The 18,895-nt window shown below is 54.1% G+C and overlaps 1 protein-coding gene across 1 annotated transcript; it reads left to right on the forward strand.

The window, feature by feature from the left end:
* The first annotated feature begins 170 nt into the window (after nucleotides 1–170).
* LOC149128110 (uncharacterized) lies at nucleotides 171–13,808 on the forward strand. The gene is made up of 4 exons (XM_089327068.1): nucleotides 171–538; nucleotides 7,525–7,732; nucleotides 10,061–10,108; nucleotides 13,211–13,808. The coding sequence occupies exons 1-4, from the start codon at nucleotides 171–173 to the stop codon at nucleotides 13,310–13,312; spliced, it is 726 nt and encodes a 241-aa protein (XP_089183194.1). The 3' UTR covers nucleotides 13,313–13,808.
* Nucleotides 13,809–18,895: the final 5,087 nt, after the last annotated feature.

Raw genomic sequence — 18,895 nt, forward strand, 5'->3', positions numbered from 1 at the left:
AACGGACGCCACTCCAACTGTGGCGTTTCAGGCTCTTCTCCCGGGAATGCTTCCATTACACTGAAAGGACTGCCACCCCACCTCCCTTCTCCCAGGAGGGCACTTGGACACCACCGATAGGCGCAGGCAGGCGAGCGCGCCGCGGCTCCGGGGCGGGGGCGAGGGTCCCCATGCGCAGGCGGGCGGCGCGGCGTGCAGGGAGGCCGGCGCTCGGCAGAGGGCGCCGGGGAGCCGCGGGGGTCAGCCCGCGTGCCGCGCGGCGGGCGCGGTGCCCTCAGGCGCCGAGCACGTGGACGCGCCGTGAGGGAGCAGCTTCTGAGGCCCGGCCCCGGCGTCGTGCGCGTCCGCTGTGGCCGTGGCCGTGGCCCTCGCGGCGTCTAGGGGTCACTCTAACCCCCCGCCCTCAGGCCGTGCCGGGCGCCGACACCCTCCCTGGGCTCCCACTAAGTCTGAGCTTCCAGACGAGGCCCGAAGGGGACAGTGGTGAGCGGACTGGGCGGCCCCTGGATGAAGTGGGCCCGGAACCCAAAAGCTCCAGGTGAGAGGTCAGATTCAAGTCCCCCCACCCCCCAACCCTTGCCCTAGGCCTTTGGGGCTGGGGGCCGAGAGGAGAGCCCAGGAACCCCGGAGGAGGCAGAGGAAGGGTCTTCTCTGTTTGCTGCTTTCTGCAGGGTGTGGCCTGTGGCGGGGGTGGGGGTGTGTGTGTGTGAGCATTTGACTGAACGCAGGAATGCATGGCTGGTCCCCACCTCCCCACAGAGCCTTCTCTGGGCCCCCTACCCCCAGGCCGCGGCCCCCAGCCTCAGAGCTCCTTTCCACTTCCTGCCACCGCTCCAGTGCCCTCGCTCGCTTCGTCCCAAATCCTTACCCTAGAGTTCCCAACCCTGCACGGCTTGGCCTCATTCTACTGAAGGGTAGCAGGATGCACCAGTACCCCCAAGGTGGGCCACTTTGGCATAGGGATTATTTGAACTGAAGGCAACTGAGAAAAAATACAAAGAAAACAAAACCAGAAAACAAAACAAAACCAAAGCAAAACGAAGCCCCCCACCCCTCTGCTCTGCCCTCCCCATTTGCCTTAAAGCAGAACATAAATTTACAAGGTGTCACTGCTCCACCCAAGGACCAAGCTCACTCACAAAACACAACTTGAGCCCTCTCCCAGCCTGGAGATGGCACCAGAGCCATCTGTATCCTAAGGCTGGAACTGGCCTTCATCCATTTTCCCTCATTTATTTGCGTTGCCACAGTTTGCACCCCCAGAGACAAGCGCCTTTGCCTGTGTCTCGTTGCTTCTCTGGAATTGCGCTGCCCTTTGTTGAAGGTGCTGGAGTTCAAAGTCACCTCTGGAGACCGACTCATTTTCCGTGGGTGTTTCCCACGCATCCCTGAAACAGAAACGCATTAGAATTCCAGTTGCCGGTCTGTCTCGGCCCTGGGTCCCCACTAACAACTCGGAAGGCCAGAGGGGAGTTATTTTTCCTCCCGCACACTGCCTGGCCGTAGACGGCACACTCTTCTGGCTGAATCTCTTCCTCCGCCACACCAACTCTACCCACCGGGACCCAGCCTGGCCCCGCCTCCCTCCGAGGGCTGCCCAGGTCCGCTTCCGGCGAGATCACCGTATCCCTTGCCTCTGTGCCCCGGAATCTTTCTCTTCCTTCAGATCTCCAACTCCGTTTGGTTCCTTGAGGAGCCCTCCCTGGCGTTTTCAGCCTGCTGTGAGTTTTCCCAGCTCCGACCTGTGGCGAACACCCCTTGACCCTTGTTTGTGCCAGTGTTCCTGTCGTGCTTTGTCCCCTTGTCTCTCCTGTTTGACTTTGCAAGGCAGAGGCCAACCCTTATTTCTGCAGCCCCCACCTTAGTTCCTCACTCATGTATTGAGCGCCTCCTGCATACCAGGTATAAAGTCTAGGAGGGAGAGTCCCGGAGGACTCTCGACTCAGTCCCCACAGTGAAGCTGTGGAGAAAAGAAGACCGAGGGAGTGAGGAAGAGTAGAGGATGGGGCTCCTTCTAGGAAAGCCCCAAACGACTCCCAGGGGAGCACTGAGCACCCTGGAGCAGGAAGCCCTCTCATTTTATGGGGCGTGGCTGCCCCTTTGTGGAGTGCTCTCTCACCCATTCCCTCCCTCATTCATTCATTTGTTGAGTCCTCACTTTATCCAGATGACTCACGGGGTTGGTCATATTGCTGCCGGGGCTGGCTGGTGCGCGTGCATGTGTGTGTGTGTGTGTGTGTGTGTGTGTTGGGGGCGGGGTCCCAGGAGCCAGGAAAGCTTTTGGGCTGAGTTGCTGCTTTGTCAGTTCCTGCTCAGAGGTGTCAGTTTCTGCTGGAAGTGGTCTTGGGAAAGTCAGGATGGGCGTGGCAAGGGCAGGCGAAACCGGTATTTGGTATTTCACGAGGGAAGGCGGACGTGAACTTGCCCAAGGGAAGTGCTCTGACAAAGAACTGGTGCGCTTCTCCTGCCATGACCCTCTGGGGTTTTCCAAAAAGCCCTGTGAGATGTTTGGCCCATATGCCAGAAGGGAAAGCAGAGGCAGGGTGATCTGTGATGTTTCCTCAGTCACTGACGTATGGAATGGCGGGGCCCAGTCTTGGTCTTCCCAAGACGGGGCTTTCATGGAGGGATTCCAGGTCTTACAGCATTCGCTCGTTCAGGGAATGTTATGTGAATCATTAAGTGTGCCAGGGCACCCTGGCAAGCTGGGTGAATCAGGCAGGCTGCTATCTAGAGGCAGTGGCTTTTTTTTTTTTTTACAAGTATTTATTTATTTGAGAAAAAGACACAGACAGCTGTCCTCCACTCACTCATTCATGCCCCAAATGACTGCCTCCAAATGACTCCAGCCCCAAAGCTGGAGCTGGGATCTCAATCCAGGTTTCTCATGTGGTGGCTGGAAACCGATTGCTTGAGTCATCACTGCTGACTCCCAGAGTCTACACTAGCAGGAAACTGGAGTCAGAAGGCAGAGCCAGGTCTTGAACCTGCATCCATGGGGTGTGGCATCTTAACTGCTGCTGATCATTGGCCCGTGATTTTTTTTTTTTTTTTGAGTACTTGCAACGAGTTAGGTACCTGTTTTAAGCATGTTTCTTTGCTGTATTTTACTTGCTACAATCCTATGGGAAAAGAACTATTATCCCATTTTGTGGGGGAAGGAACTGAGGCACAGCAGTGGTAAAGGACCAAGCCTGAGACTGAGTTTCTGTTCCTACATTGCCTGTGAGTTAGGCAGGAGAGAGAAGCAGCTCACTGTGGAGCCTGGGGATTGGGCCAGAGTCTCTCCAAGGCCCCGCCCACCTGTAACACACTGAGCCTACCAGATTGAAGGCCCTGGGGGCAGGGCTCTTAGCCCTGCCTGCTAGGAGGTCTGTTTGTTGATTGCCTCTTCTCCCTGGTGTCTGCCTGCCTGTTTCCTTGTTGATCACCATGGATTCCAAGACACTGCAGAGTCCTGTCCTACTTTGGCTTCCTATTAAAGTCGCAGTCAGGCTTGCTTTGTCCTCAAAGCATAAAACCCTGCCTTCAAGGAAGTGTTCTGCCTCCACTTTGTGGCCATCGGAGAATTCTCTCTAAGCTCATTGGTTTGCCAGACAACTACTGTGTGTCCAGCCTGGTGAAGGGGAATGATCGCTGCCTTTAAGGCACTTGCTACACCATGCTAGACAGTAAGAACCAATAAATCGGGCCTAACAATAGTAATCGGGCTCATCTGCGTGCTGGGCGTGCAGCTGTGAACGGGGCCGCTCACTTAATGTAGCATGCCATCAGTGCGCCTTTCTCTAGCATTATGCACGTATCACAGGGGGGAAGAGCCAAGAAGATGGCATCAGAGGAATTTCATGCGAATTCAAATCCAGTCAAGTATGAGCTGTGTGATGCTGGGAGTTATTTACGCAGTCTGAACTGTGGTTTCCCTATCTGCAAAATGGGACTGTTTAATGCCCCTATGGGAAAGAGCTGTTTGTGGGAGAACTTCTGGGATGCATCTAGCTTGGGGTCAGGAACAGAGTAGGTGCTTGGGGACTTAGCCATTCGTTTTACAAAGATGGCCTGAGTGCACCGAGGCTTCAATGGGGAGCAAAGCACAAAGTCCATGCCCGGTAACCCTTAGCTCTGTGGCTTAGTGAGTCTCGGGGTCTTCCTTTCTGCCCGTGTTTTCCCAGACCCTCCTGTGTCAATGGCTCATTGTAAGTAGATATACGAGTACTTATTTACTCCATCTTTGCACCTGCTGGGAACACAGGGCTGAGAGAGAATTAATTCCAGGAGATGGATGGAGAGGACGGTCAGAGGACTCACAGGGTGCCTCTGTGACAAAGTCTCCACCACAGGCTGGTCTGCTGTTGTCTGTCCCGGCTCCTCCAGGGACATTTTGGCGTGTGTTCTTTTCTTGCTTTTGTTCAGGGCAGAGTGTGGGTGTGTGACTAAGGTAGAGACATCTTCCATCCACTGGTTCACTCCTCCAATGACTGTTGCACTCCTCAAATGGCTGAAAGCCAGGAGCCTGGAACTCTATCCAGGTCTCCCCCGTGCACGGTGGGGCCTCAACTACTTGGGCCATCTAATGCTCCTTTCTCAGGCATATTAACAGGGAGCTGGATCCGAAGTGGAGTGGCCGGGAATCGAACGAGCTCTCTGATATAGGATGCCAGCATCACAGGTAGAGGCCTAACCCCCTGTGCCACAACGCTGACCCCTTGACACGTGTTCTGATCAGTCCCACATTTCTCATGAGGGCTCTGAGTCTTCCGGAAAAAGTTCCTGCAGAGAATTCACTGGGGAGGATCCAGCTCCTCCCACGCTCAGAGCCCGTCTACTCCAGAGGCTGAGGGCTGAGCCCTGCGCTGGTGCGGACTCAGTTCACGTTGCTGGGAGAGGACACGTGGAGCAGGAGGGCTGGTGGTTGAGCCTCCTTTCTCAGCTGCTGCCCGCTCAGGTTCCTTTCTGCCATGTATGCCCCCGCCCCCCAGCCCATACCCCTTCCTCTAGACCTGCTCAGCTGATGGATGAGAACCAAGCAGGTGCCAGGCAGCGAGGGAAGATCACAGATCAGGGGTATAGGGCCAGTAGGGAAGGAAACGTGTTTAGTAGAGCTGGCCCTCAAGGTTGCGAGTGTGTGGCAAATGTATCCTGAGCAAAAGTCCAGGGAGTGGCGAAGATGATGTGTGAGCATGGTGGTTCACTGAGAAGATAATCAGGATTGCAAAATAATGAAAATAAGCTTGGTGCCCTATCACATGGGGTCATGGCGTGCATTCTCCACCCTGCAGTATTAGGTAGCCATGAACAGTTCAAAGAGCCTTCTCCGGCCTGGGGAAATGACCATGCTGAACTGCTAAAGGGTGAAACGAGGGCCAGAACCACTAGAGGCGGCCTCCTCCGGGAACACAGTAGTGCCAGCTCTCAGGTTTGACCACTGGAGAGAAAGTGGCCTGGACTTGTTTGCCTGTAAAGCCAGCCCTCCACTGCATGTTAGAAGCTTGTCTTTGTCTCTAGACATGCGTTTCAGACTCTTCTTCTCCCCATCTTGTTTTGAAACCACAATCCTTGATGTCTCCTAAAGCCAGTAGGAGGAGTTTGTGCAAATCATGGTGTTTCTGTTGAGGCTCCTCCAGGGCCTTTGCGTAAGCTGCTCCAGTGGAGGGATCCAGCCACAGAGTGCAGCTGTCCGCTCTCGGCTCAGCCATCCTGGCATCTGGAAAGCCCTCCCTGGCTTCCTGGACAGGTTATGCTCCTCTCTGACACACCCTCCCTTCCTGCACCACCTGCTTCCTTCTCCTTGTTGCTCTTGTCACGGCTGTGTGATTCCTGTGATTAGCTGGGTGAGCCTGGGCTGTCTCTGTCCCTGGCGACAGGGAGCACACACTGCCTCCCACACTGGGCACAGCCCAGACTGCTAGGTGTGCTGCAGGGGAGGAGAGGAGCGGCTGGTGAGCGGGGTGGGTGGAGAGCACAGGCCCTGAAAGCAGGGGGGAGGGGTGCGCCCCACACATGAGCCCCCGAGGCCGAGGGGAGACCACAGACAGCTTGGAATCAGGGCAGGCTCCCCCTGTGCATAGCCCACTATGTGGCTGCCTCTAGTGCAAGTTGAGGGTCACCAGGAAGGCCTTCCCTGCCTCCACTCCAGTGCCTGACAGCCAGCTCACCGAGGAGACAAAGGCTTTACTCCCCAAGGCCTAGAGAGCCCGGCCCGAATCCCACACTCCTGGAGCAGGCAGAGGAACTCAGCGGCTTACATTCATGCCAAGGGGTGGGGGACTGAGAGAGGCTTTCCTCCACGCCAGTTGTGACGGGGCAGGGAGCGTGTGTGGGGGTGGAGGGGAAAGGCAGCAGGCTGCAAGGCTGGGACCCACGGTGGGGAAAGGACACAGAAAGAGGAGTCGCCGGCCCGAGGCCAACCTTGACCCGAAGCATTCCTGTGCCTTGGCCACGCAGCCCGGTCCTCCTGGGTATTAACAGCCGTTTCGTTAAATCTGGCTCTGCAAATATTTGACGTCTGGAAGACGTTCAGCAAAGATGGCGTTCGGAAGCCTGGTTCGGAGGCCCCAGGATGGCAACCTAATTACGTTCCTTTTAATAGCTCCTTCCCCAGGCTCAGTCAGGCACATCTGCTCTGCTGCAGTTGCACCTTCAGGAAGGAGTATTTTTAACACCAGCGAACCACAAAAGGAAACTTCTGAAGGCTGCGTGGAAACGGCCACTGCGTTCCGGGGCCCCAGGGCCCAGCTAGGGCCTCACGCTCTCCCGGCTCCACCTCCCCGCACCCGGCCAGGCTCCTTCCCTCAAGCAGAGGGGGTGTTGGTTTACTTGGCAGTGGTCTTGGTCAGCTTTTTCTTTTTAAATCTTCCAATTCCAGTTTCCCCAGAGGTCCATGCAGGCTGTTTCTCCCAGCTAGCAGGACAAGCAGGGGCACGAAAGCCACCACCCAGGGCAGAGGGAGCAAACCCTGGCCACTGCTCAGTCATGCCTGCTCTGTTCCTGGCCTCCTTGCCATGCCCCAGCTGAGGGTCCCCCAGCCAGAGCCTGGTTATATCAGGGGAAGGGAAGGGAGGGCTATGGCACCAGCTAGGCTGCCCAGTGCCTGTGTCACTCTCCTGTTTCCAGCCAGAGGTTGTGTGGGTGAGAACTGCCCCGTTCAGAACACTCTGGAGCCCCTCGGTGGAGCAGTGCCCACTCTGGGGAGCTGATTCTCTCTGACTGAGGAGTAGCCAAGGGGCAAGGGATGCACAGCTGCTGGGCAGAGAGAGGGCCTTGCCGTGTGGGCGCTGGTGGCAGGGGTCCCAGCGCGTCACAAAGGCACGGTGGAGCCTGCCTGCACACACTTCCTTGCACTGCCTTCCATCCTTCCATCCGGTGCAGACAGGAAGCAGCGTTTCCCGGCAGGTGCCAGGAGCACAGGGTGAGCTGCTGCTTTTCTCCCAGCCGGAGACCACCCCTTCCCAGACCAGAGGCCCTTGGGCGTCAGGCGCAGCACTTCCTTTTGCTGTACACATAGTTTTTGTTGCCTCCTTTCTTCAGCTGTCACTTGATCATCGTGGACTTCCCTGGTCTCCTCACCTTCAACTGGAGCGTCCGAGACCAGCCAGCTGTACCTCCTTCATTCTGTTCTGCGGAGAGGGACCGGATGGACTCAGCTTGCCTCTGGCTGTGCACACCCTGGCTCTGGGCGGCTAGCATCTGGGTGCACCGGCCTTGGGCCAGGGGGACCTTCAGGACCAATCATGAGGTGCGCCTGTCTGCTTCCCTGAAGGAGCACTGGGCTTGGCGGGAGGACTCGGAGTGCTCCCAAGGCAGCAACCTGGCTGCATAAAGGGGGTGCAGATGGACAAGATTTTGGTGCTATGGTCCAGCAGTTGTTCTTAAAGCTGAAGGAACCAGGATGGGTGTTGTGGTGCCAAGGGTTAAGCTGCAGCTTGGGACATCTGCATCCCGAATTGGATAGTCCTAGCTCTTCCACTTCCAGTCTCAGCTCCTGTACTTCCAATCTAGCTCCTTGCTAATGTGCCTGTGAGGCAGTAGATGGTGGCCCAGTCTCTGCCATCCACATGGGAGACCCAGATTGAGTTCCTGGCTCTTGGCTGCAGACATTGTGGGCATCTGGGGAGTGAACCAACAGATGTAATTTCTCTCTCTCTGTTTCTCCCTGTCTTTGTCTCTGACTTTAAAATAAATAAATCTTTAAAAAAAATGGGGGCCGGTGCTGTGGTGTAGTAGATTAAACGTCTGCCTGCAGCTCCAGTATCCCATATGGGCACCGGTTCGAGTCCCAGCTTCTCCACTTCTGGTCCAGCTCCCTGCTGATGGCCTGGGAAAGCAGTGGAATATGGCCCAAGTGCTTGGGCCCTTGTACCCACATGGGAGACCCTGAAGAAGACCCTGGCTTCTGGCTTCGGATTGGCCCACCTCTGGACTTGCGGCCATTTGAGGAGTGAACTAGCGGGTGGAAGACCTATCTGTCTGTCTTTCCCTCTCTGTCTGTAACTCTGCCGCTTAAATAAATAAGTAAATCTTTTTTAAAAAAATACACTAAAGGAACAAAGAAATGCTAAACAGGGTGTGGTGGAAAAATCTCAGGGTGTCAGGAGTGGGCTGGAGATGAGACAAGTGCACGGAGAATGCAGCAGGGTTGGTACCTGTGGTGAACTCGCCTTAGTCACAGCCTTCCCCGAGGCTGTGATCCAAGTGGCCAAAGACAACCTCCAGTTAACAGGCTGTGCCAGACACTGTTCTAAGTGCCATCCAGGGACTCATTTAACCCTTACAGCACCTTCCAAAGGAGGTATTGTTCCCATGTGACTTAGGAGAAAATGGGGGCTCAAGGAGATTCTGTAAAGCCAAGATCAGACAGCAAGTTCATGGCGGGGAGCTTGGGCTTAAGCTGGGAGGCCCGTGCTCTTCTTGCTTTGCTGTACGGCTTTGCTGATGGAAACAGGCGGCCACCTCCACCGTGCTGTCAGCATACCCTGCAGCCATGAGTGCCTGGAACCTCTCCTCTCAGCTCTGTCATGGTTGCCATCTCTCAGGGTGCAGAAACTCCTGCCGTCAGTCAGGAACACACGGGCAATGCAGTACCCTAGAATGCGTCCCTTGCCCTCTCCCACCAAGCAGGTTCAGAATGAGCATCCCGTACTGGAGTGCCTGGGATGGTGTCCTCCCTGTTTCTCATCCAGCTTCCTGCTACTGCACCTGGGAGGCAACATCTGATGGTCTATGTACTTGGGTTCCTGCCACCCACACAGAAGACCCAGTTAGGGTTTCTGGCTCCTGGCTTCAGCCTGGCCCAATCCTGACTGTTGGGAATATCTAAGGAGTGAGTCAATGGATGGAAGATTTCTCTCTCTCTCTCTCTCTTCTGTGTGTGTGTGTGTGTGTGTGTGTGTGTGTTAGAGAGTGAGTTCTTAAAGTCTGGAGATTGAAAAAGTGGTCAAGGGCATGTTAGGTTAACCTTGCACTTAGAAAGGTTATACACGGCTGAATTTGAGCAGTCACAGGGAAGAAATCCGCCACCCAGGACCCAGCATCCTACAGTTCAAGAGCAGAACTCTGTGATCATGAAAAAGCTTGTATCTGTACTGAACAGTTCGGTGGCCACCAGGCGTCTGTGGCCATTGAGTGCTTGAAATCTGCCTAGTGTGACTAGGGAGCTGTTTTAAGTTTGGATTAGCTTGATTTTAAATTATGATTGCCTCACGTGCAGTTCATCATAGCGGACAAGGCATTCTTGAGGCCTCCTTTGGGATATGCGTGGAAACCCTAGGAGGGTCACACCTGCAGCAACTGTCTGCCCAAAGCTCTGTCAGAGGGTGCAGGCAAGCTGCGGGTGGAGGCGTCCGGCAGGGGCATTTCAGTTTGGCCAGCGAGGGGCTTTGTTAAAACTGGACGCCTTCAGGCAGGGCAGATGCTCTGCAGTCTCCACCCCTACCCCGTCCCACCCCAGTTGTACTCCAGGGCTGAGTCACAAATCCTTCCTGCCTGTCTTCACGTGGTTAGTTGCAACCCTGCCTTAGGGAAGCCCTTCAATGGTTTTCAACCTTATTTCCTTTGGTCCTTACAGGAGCCTCACGATGGAGAAAGAGTTGAGAGCCCTGAGCCCACTTTATGGGTAAGAGAATGAAGATTCACAGAAGCCCCCAGAATGAACCATTCTCCAAAGCCAGCTCCACCTTTCCTGTCTCATTTGCATAGACACTGGAAGCCAAGGGCTTGCATCTGGGGCTGACATGGCCTCCTGGCTGGGGAACCTTGCCCCACCCTGGCTGCCGGCTCCTGCCGCCCTCAGAGTACCTCTTCCCCAGCGCTCCATTCTTGTTTTCATTCAAACATCATCTTGATTCATTTTTAATGCAACCCAGCTGCTGCCCCACGCTTACTTAATGCAGCCCATTCACTTGCCCATGTGCCTGCCTGCCTGGGCTCCCAGCCTCCCGTGGTGCTGTCCGAGAGGAAGACACTTGGGGGCCGTCGGCAGGCTCCACTGGCTGGACTGAGGGGGAGAACAGTCCACCTCCAAGCCTGCGGCTGGCCTCAGCCTGTGCCCTGGTCCCTCTCCACGTAAACTGATCCTTGTCCCATCCCAGTTTTCCACTGGTATCAGGCTGCTTATCTACTCGTCTGGAATTTAACACCTGCTTGACCCTTGCCCCTTCCTGAGTGACCGCCTCTGCCCCTTTCATCTGCCCATCAGGGACCCCACTCAAGTTTCCTGTGGCCCTCACTGAACACTTCTGCCTGTCTGACTTCTCTACCACTTGCTTCCCCTTTTCTGCCAACTTAGTGGTGGAAGAAAGAGCCCTGCCCTCGATTAGGAAGTGCAGGCTGTGTGACTTCTGAAACTGGACCTCTCGGAGCCTCCATTTCTGAATCTGGGATTTCTAAGGGTTGGGTTGGATCAGTGATTTTTTTTTTAATTTTTACTTATTTTCATTTTTATTTGAAAGGCAAAGAGACAGAGATGGACAGACAGAGAAAGATCTGGGTCATTTCCAATATATCTGCAATAGTCAAGGCTGGGCTAGGCCAAAGCCTTGAGCCTGGAACTCCATCTGGGTCTTCTATATGGGTGGCAGGGACACAAGTACTTGAGTCATCACCTTCTACCTCCCAGGATGCATTAACCAGAAGCTGGATCGGAAGTGGAGCAGCAAGGGCTCAAAAAACCAGCACTCCAAAAACAGGGATGCTGCCTTTCAGGGTGACATTAGTAGGGAGCTGGGTCAGAATTAGAGGAGCCAAGATTTGAACCAGGCACTCCAGTATGGGATGCGAGCATCCCATGCCGCAACCTAACCACCAAGGCAGGGTGCAGGTTTGTGATTTTTCCAGGCAGACTTCTTGGAGATTGCCCTGAGGACTAGGGGCAGAGGTAGGAGAGGAGCCAAGTGGATAGGAGCGCCAGGACTTTGCTCCCAGAGGACTCACCTTACTTGGATTAGCCTACTAGGCTTCTTCTTCTTCTTCTTTTTTTAAAGGTTGCCTTGGTACTTTTTTTTTTAAGATTTATATATTTATTTGAAAGTCAGAGTTACACAGAGAGGGAAGGAGAGGCACAGAGAGAGAAGGAGAGGCAGAGAGAGAGAGAGGTCTTCCATCCAATGGTTCATTCCCCAATTGGCCACAAGGGCTGGAGCTTCGCCAATCTGAAGCCAGCAGCTGGGAGCTTCTTCTGGGTCTCCCATGCGGGTGCCATCTTCTACTGCTTTCCCAGGCCATAGCAGAGAGCTGGATTGGAAGAGGAGCAGCCGGGACTAGAACCGGCGCCCATATGGGATGCCGGCACTTCAGCCAGGGTTTTAACCCACTGCGCCACAGTGCCGGCCCCAGCCTACTAGGCTTCTAAAATGTTGCTGCTTAAAAAAAGAAAGGGGTCACCGCAGCTTATCCAGGGAGACGTGACCCCCAGAGACTTGCACAGTGCTGGCACGGTGGAGGGTACTTCTTTTCTCCTTGCAGCGCTGTAGACGCCTTGGAGGAAGAAACCTTGCACCTCAGGCACCGTGGTGTGCTGACCGCATGATTGGAGTCCAGCCAGTGCCTGTGGAATGAATCAAGGGACCAGGACGTGGTTCTCTTCTGTGACATCCTGGTTGTGTCTCCCCTCACCAGCCAGATTGAAAGTCCTGGTTCTCCACAGTACCTGGCAAGGACTTGTAACCAGGCCTCGGCTCTTCTTTCTAATGAAAAGACCACCATTCGGGGGGGAGGGGCCTCTTGGAGGCGGAGTCTGTTACCATGAACATGAAGTGAAATAAGACAGATCTGGAGCTCTGGCTGAGTCCTGCCGCCTTTCCTAACTTGCCATTTCCGACAAGTGACTTAATGACTGGCCTTCAGGTTTCTCAGCTAGAGGATGATGCTTTTGTGTTGCTTAGTATTTGGAAGCCAGCCTTCTGTCTAGACCCCTGGACTGGGTGGGTAGCAGCATAAGAAATTCCCATCCTGGGGCTAGCATCGTGGTGCAGCTGGTAAAGCCGCCTGTGACGCTGTTAGCATCCCATATGGGTGCCAGTTCATGTCCCAGCTGCTCTACTTCTGATCCAGCTTCCTATTAATGGTCTGGGCAAAATAGTAGAAGATGGCCCAAGTGTTTGGGCCCCTGCCACCCACACAGGAAACGTGGAAGAAGCTCCTGGCTTTGGCCTGGCTCAGCCCTGGCTTTGCATGTATCTGGGAAGTGAACCAGAAGATGGACAATCTCTCTCTCTCTCCCTCCCTCCCTCCCTCCCTCTCTGGAGCTTTGGATTTCAAATAAATAAATACTTTAAAAAGAAAGAAATTCCCATCCTGCCCTTGGCATTGAGCTGTCCCCAGTGTGGGGAGCTGGAGGGATACACTGTTTGCTCAGAGTCTGCTGGGCTTGAGGTGGAAACCGCAGCTATAATACACATAGCTGGCTAATGAACCCTGTGCAGGAAGAAGAGCTCTGTAAAATTTGCGGCAGGGTAACAGAGGCCAGGAGGGCTAGGGAGGGCAGGGTCGTTCACAGAGGGAAGCTGTGACCAGCTGGGTGGGGACCAGCTCATGGCGCACAGAGCAGTACCGCGGGCCTGTTGTGGCCTCAGTGTGCTCTGCCCATCCTCCTCCAGAACCCGAGGGTCCAGACTGGGACTGGCAGGGCCGGGAACACAGCTTTCTGGGGGACAAAACACCAAAGTCCAAGAGGCTGGTCTTCAGCCTTTTCCGTCTGTGTCTCTCCCATCTTCCTCAGATGCTTGGAAGAGAAGGGAGAGCCTGCAAGACTAGAAGCAAGTGTGTTGATACTGGCCCTCACGGGGCTCCTGAGCACTTAAGTGTTTGGCTTCAAGAGTGACCGCTAGACCACATCACCAAAGACTTACCCCCATTTGCCCAGCCATTGGAGGAGCCAGGGCACCAATGTGAGACCTCTCTCAGAGCAGGCTGTGCCTCCAGGGCCCTGGGGAGAGGAATTCCCAAGCCAGAGGCCATCTGTGACTCACAGCATCGTGATAACTTCCATGGAGTTTTATGCAAACATAACTTGAGATTTTACATAAAAATATAGATTTCTGGCTTCTTTTGTAAAATTGGAAGAATTAAAATGGTTTGTCACACTTTCCCAGTGGGTGAAAATTGGCTAAGCTAAGCAACTGCTGACCTCCCTAAAGGAAACATTGACTTCCTGTTTTACCACAGTCCCCATCAGTCCCCATCACTCACAGTCGCTCCCTGTCCTTATATCTGGCCTCTTTCCCACGGATGCCACTGCCTGGCTCCTGTAGCATCTGAGCTTGTGGCCTTTGACTTCATCCAAGTAAATTCTATAGCAGCAGCAGCAGGAGCACAGAGAACCATAAAGGCAATATTTCTGGGCGGAGGAGTCTCTTCCTGCTCCTAACACCACTCTGTCTGGGAAGCTGCCCCTCCTGGAAGAAGGGAGTCCCAGCACCCAGCTTCACAGATCGTGAAGAGTGTCAGTCTGTCAGCGGATCTGGAGAGAAGCGTGCACAGATCTGCCCAGCTCCCTGGCCCTGCAGCCTGGCCCTCCAGCATCAGCAGCCGCCTGGTTCTTCCTCACCAGGGAGTTGAAGCCCTGATTGCTTATTGCTCTGCGACCCAGAATGGAGTCAGCCTTGTGCCTGGGCTGGCCTGACCTTGCAGTCTGTTCCTTTTGCCTTGTGCCTGCCCACTGCCTTGTTTGGGGTGGCCCCTTATCTGAATACCTGTCTTGGTTCCTACCAGCACCTCAGTACTCTAGGAATGAATTGAATTCTGCCCTGCCCTGTCCTGCAAGGTCTTGGGGGCCGAGCTCTGTCCCTGGAACACGAGCCGTGCCGGCGCCAGACCTCTTACACTGCAGGAATTCCATCCTTCTCCCACATCTGCCTACCCGGGAGGCCGGCCTGCCCTGATCCCTCAGGGCAGCCCTCACTTCTTGCTTGCCTGGCCCCATGCAGTGTGCTGTCAGCAAGGACAAAGCTTATCTAGGGAGTGGGGGTTTGGTGCAGTCTCAGCCCCCAGGTGCTCCTTGGCCAGGTGTCTGGCTGCACACCTGCGTGACCATCCAGAGCCCTGGCCACCCCTGTTTGGCCTTATCCTCTCATTGACTCAGCTTCTTTCCTTTTCTAAAAAATTTGATTTTTAAAATCTACTTGTTTGAAAGGCAAAGTGAGGCCGGCGCCGCGGCTCACTAGGCTAATCCTCCGCCTAGCGGCGCCGGCACACCGGGTTCTAGTCCCGGTTGGGGCGCCGGATTCTGTCCCGGTTGCCCCTCTTCAGGCCAGCTCTCTGCTGTGGCCAGGGAGTGCAGTGGAGGATGGCCCAGGTGCTTGGGCCCTGCATCCCATGGGAGACCAGGAAAAGCACCTGGCTCCTGGCTCCTGCCATCGGATCAGCGCGGTGCGCCGGCCGCAGTGCGCCGGCCGTGGCGGCCATTGGAGGGTGAACCAACAGCAAAGGAAGACCTTTCTCTCTGTCTCTCTCTCTCTCACTGTCCACTCTGCCTGTCAAAAAAATAAAAATAAAATAAAAATAAAAATAAATAAAAATAAAAAATAAAAATGAAAGGCAAAGTGACTAGGGGGAGAGAGGAGAAAGAGAGAGGTCTTTCATCTATTGGTTCACTCCCCAAATGGCCACAATGGCCAGGTTTGGACCAGGTCAAAGCCAAAAGCCTTACATTTCTTTTTTTTTTTTGGACAGGCAGAGTGGACAGTGAGAGAGAGAGAGACAGAGAGAAAGGGCTTCCTTTGCCGTTGGTTCACCCTCCAATGGCCGCCGCGGCCAGCGCACTGCGGCCGGTGCACCGCGCTGATCCGATGGCAGGAGCCAGGTACTTCTCCTGGTCTCCCATGGGGTGCAGGGCCCAAGCACTTGGGCCATCCTCCACTGCACTCCCTGGCCACAGCAGAGAGCTGGCCTGGAAGAGGGGCAACCGGGACAGAATCCAGCGCCCCGACTGGGACTAGAACCCGGTGTGCCGGCGCCGCAAGATGGAGGATTAGCCTAGTGAGCTGCGGCGCCGGCTTAGCCTTACATTTCAACTGGGTCTCCCACGTGGGTTTCAGGGACCTGAGTGCTCAAGCCATCATCCCCCGCCTTCCCAGGTGCATTGTCAGGAAGCTGAATTGGAAGCAGAGCAGACAGAACTTGAACCAGCACTCCAATATGGGATACGATGCCAGCAGGCTTAACTTCCTGCACCACAACACCAGCCCACCAGCCTCCATTGAGGTTCATTTCTAACTCCTATCTCCCAGTTTCCTACCATGTCCTCTTCCTCCTCATCTGACACTTAGTCCTGGAACATAAATGATTAGCACAATAATGAACGTATTGAGGTTGTGTCTGAGGTAGTGTTACTAAGCGTCATAGTCACAGTTATATTTAATTCTTACAACAACCAAAGTAACACTGCTGTCCCCATTTTCTAGGTAAGGAAACTGAGACACAGAGATCAAAGAATGTCTCCAGGCCCTACCACTAATAAATGGCAAAACCAGGATCCAAACCCAGGTCTGTCTGTTGTTAAAACTTAAGCTTTGAAACAGCTCTGCCTCCCAAATCAAAGAAAGCTAGAAAGAAGGCTCAGAGAAGCAAGTAGTCTGTTTGAGGTCACACAGCTCATTAGTGGTGGAATTGTAATTCAAACCCAGCTGCGTTTCTGTCGCCAAGTTCTAAGCTCTTTGCCGGCTGTCAAGGCTGCTTCTGTCACTGCCACTTGTCCCTCAGCTCCTGTCCCAGGAGGTGTCTGGGAATGCAGGCTGCAGGCCTCGCCTCATCTGACTGGGTGTGCCTGGCTGGGGTTGTTTTCTCATGGACATTCTGATGGCATCGATAACACCCAGGATGGCCTTGTCCTTAGGTTAGCTGTGGGTCAACACTCATCCTCCCAAACCTGGAATCCCAGCATGGAAGGCAGATTTTCTCGTAGGGGATAGAAGATGATGTGTGAATTAGATTTAGTGCGCTAGCATCTCGGGATAAATGAATTTTCCGGCAGGCTGTCTAAGAGGAGCTGGTTGCAGGAGAGCGGGAGAAGCTGCAATTCTGCTGGAGGCTGGGTTGCGGCAGGGGGAGGGCAGCAGGGCCGAGCTGGCTCAGGCAGGAAAGCATGCAGACTGATTGCACGTAGAGTGGTTTTCCGCAGGTCAGAGTTGGATCCTGCGTCCTTGAACTCTGCATCTCTGGGTCTTTTTTTTTTTTTTTTTAAGATTTTATTTATTTACTTGAAAGAGTTTCAGAGAGGCAGAGGCATACACACACACACACACACACACACAGAGTGAGAGAGAGAGAGAGAGAGGTTTTCCTTCTACTAGTTCACTCCCCAGATGGCCACAACAGCTGGAGCTGTGCTGATCCAAAGCCAGGAGCCAGGAGCTTCTTCCGGGTCTCCTACACAGGTGCAGGGGCCCAAGGACTTGAGCCTTCTTCTTCTGCTTTCCCAGGCCATAGCAGAGAACTGGATCAGAAGTGGTGCAGCTAGGACTCGAACCAGCATCCATATGGGATGCCAGCACTGCAGGCAGCAGATTTACTCACTACGCCACAGTGCCGGCCCTGGGTCTGACCTTGTATCTTGGGTCCCGGAGGCCTCTGGCCCCGGCCCCTGGAGCGGCCTGGGACGGAGCCTGAGGAAGCGCCCCTTTCATGCGGCAAGGCCTCACACCTATGCTCTCTGGAGACTCCTGGACTTGGCCATTGCCACAGGGAAGGGTCTAGCCAGGTTGTATTGTTAGCAGCCATACCAGAGTTAACTGTGAGAGAGGCTGTCAGAGTAAAGGGTCTCCAGGCCCCTTGGAGAAAGAGGTTTCTCAGAGAGGCCTGTGCCAGAGTTAGTTCCTAGCAGTATGGTCAGCATTAAGGACTTTCCAGAACCTTCACCCAATCCAATATAAATGAGCAAAGATCTGAGCCTTTCCTGAGTGCCAGCACTGTTTCTGGATATCAATGTGGGGGACTTCACTCTGTCCTCCTATTCCAATCCATTCTTCCTCCTCCTCCTCCTCCTCTTCTAACTCTTCCTCTTCCTCTTCCTTCTTCCTTTTTTTTTTTTTTAAGATTAAAGGCAGAGGTAGAGAGAGAGAGAGAGAGAGAGATGAAGAGATCTTCCATTTGCTGGTTCATTCTCCAAATGGCTACAAAAGCTGGGACTGGGCCAGGCTTCAGCCAGAAGTCCAGAGCTTCATGTGGATCTCCCACTTGTGAGGGCAGGAGCCTAAACATCTGAACCATCCTCTGCTGCTTTCTCAGGTGCCTTACCAGGGAGCTGGATCGGAAGTGGAGCAGCTTGGACACAAACTGGCACCCATATGGGATGCCGGCATCACAGGTGGTGGCTTAACCACTGTGCCGCAACACCAGTCCCCTATCCAGCCCATTCTGATAGCAGCTGGGTTTCCTCACAGCTTTAGCATGGCACAGTGCTCAGAGGCTTGGGAGTGAGACAAACTTGGGTTCAGATTCCTTTGCTACTTGCTGGTGGCATGGCACCATCACCAAGTTTCTTCATCTGTCAGCCCCATCCTTGCAGGGCTAATTATGAGAACTAAATGAGATTGAGCGTGAGCTTAGAGCCAGTTCCATCTCCTGGAAGGCTATGCTTTGTCCACAGCAGCAATCAATCAATCAAACAAACAAACAAACAAAAACAAATAAAAGTAGAAAACCGCTGTCCCCTTTACAGCATCCCTTTGTTGAGAATCTCCTATGACTGCCTACTGCCCACAGGACACCGTCTTGCCTTCTCTGCCTAGCGTTGAAGGCCTTTCGTGGAGAGCACATTTCAAGTGCCCAACAGCCACATGTGGCTACCATATTGTACAGGGGAAAATAACACCCTTCTACTGTTCACTGCATTGGGTAGCCCTGATGTAAGTGAAACTGTAGCTCACCAACCTGATCCCCTTGGAGCAAGTTTCAGTGTGGGTATGGAGGAAGGATGGTTAGCATGGGTGCCACCAGGCCAAGGCAGGGAGGAAACAGCTCAGGGACCTGAGAGCAGTCCAAAGGTAGCAGGATGGCCCCTGCCCTGCCGCCGCCACCACCACCACCACCGTTGAGTGACCCTCACATCCTTTTGCCCCACTTTGGCCCAAGTTTCCTAAGGGGCGTGGACAGTGTGGGCCTCTGTAGACTACTGCATGTGTGACCTTTCCCTCACCTCTTTTGATCACCCCCACTTCTTCCATTGTTGGGAGAAGTGAGCAGTGGTGTCCTGCACAGGCCCCGGCATCGTGTGAGTTTTAACAGAATGATAGAGCCTTTCCCCACTTTGAAATCAACTCCCTAAGTGAGCAGCTGTCTCGTCGGAGGGCTATGTGTTTCTAATAAAGAAAACAGAGTTGGTAGGCCTTTCCTGCAAGAGCATGTCTTCGTGAAAGAGTGTGACCCTCCAAAATGTTGGGGGAAGAGGGATGAAAGTTTGACCATG

This window comes from Oryctolagus cuniculus, chromosome 2 (assembly GCF_051225735.1).
Source record: "Oryctolagus cuniculus isolate XC-2025 breed Fujian yellow rabbit chromosome 2, ASM5122573v1, whole genome shotgun sequence".
NCBI lineage: Eukaryota > Metazoa > Chordata > Mammalia > Lagomorpha > Leporidae > Oryctolagus > Oryctolagus cuniculus.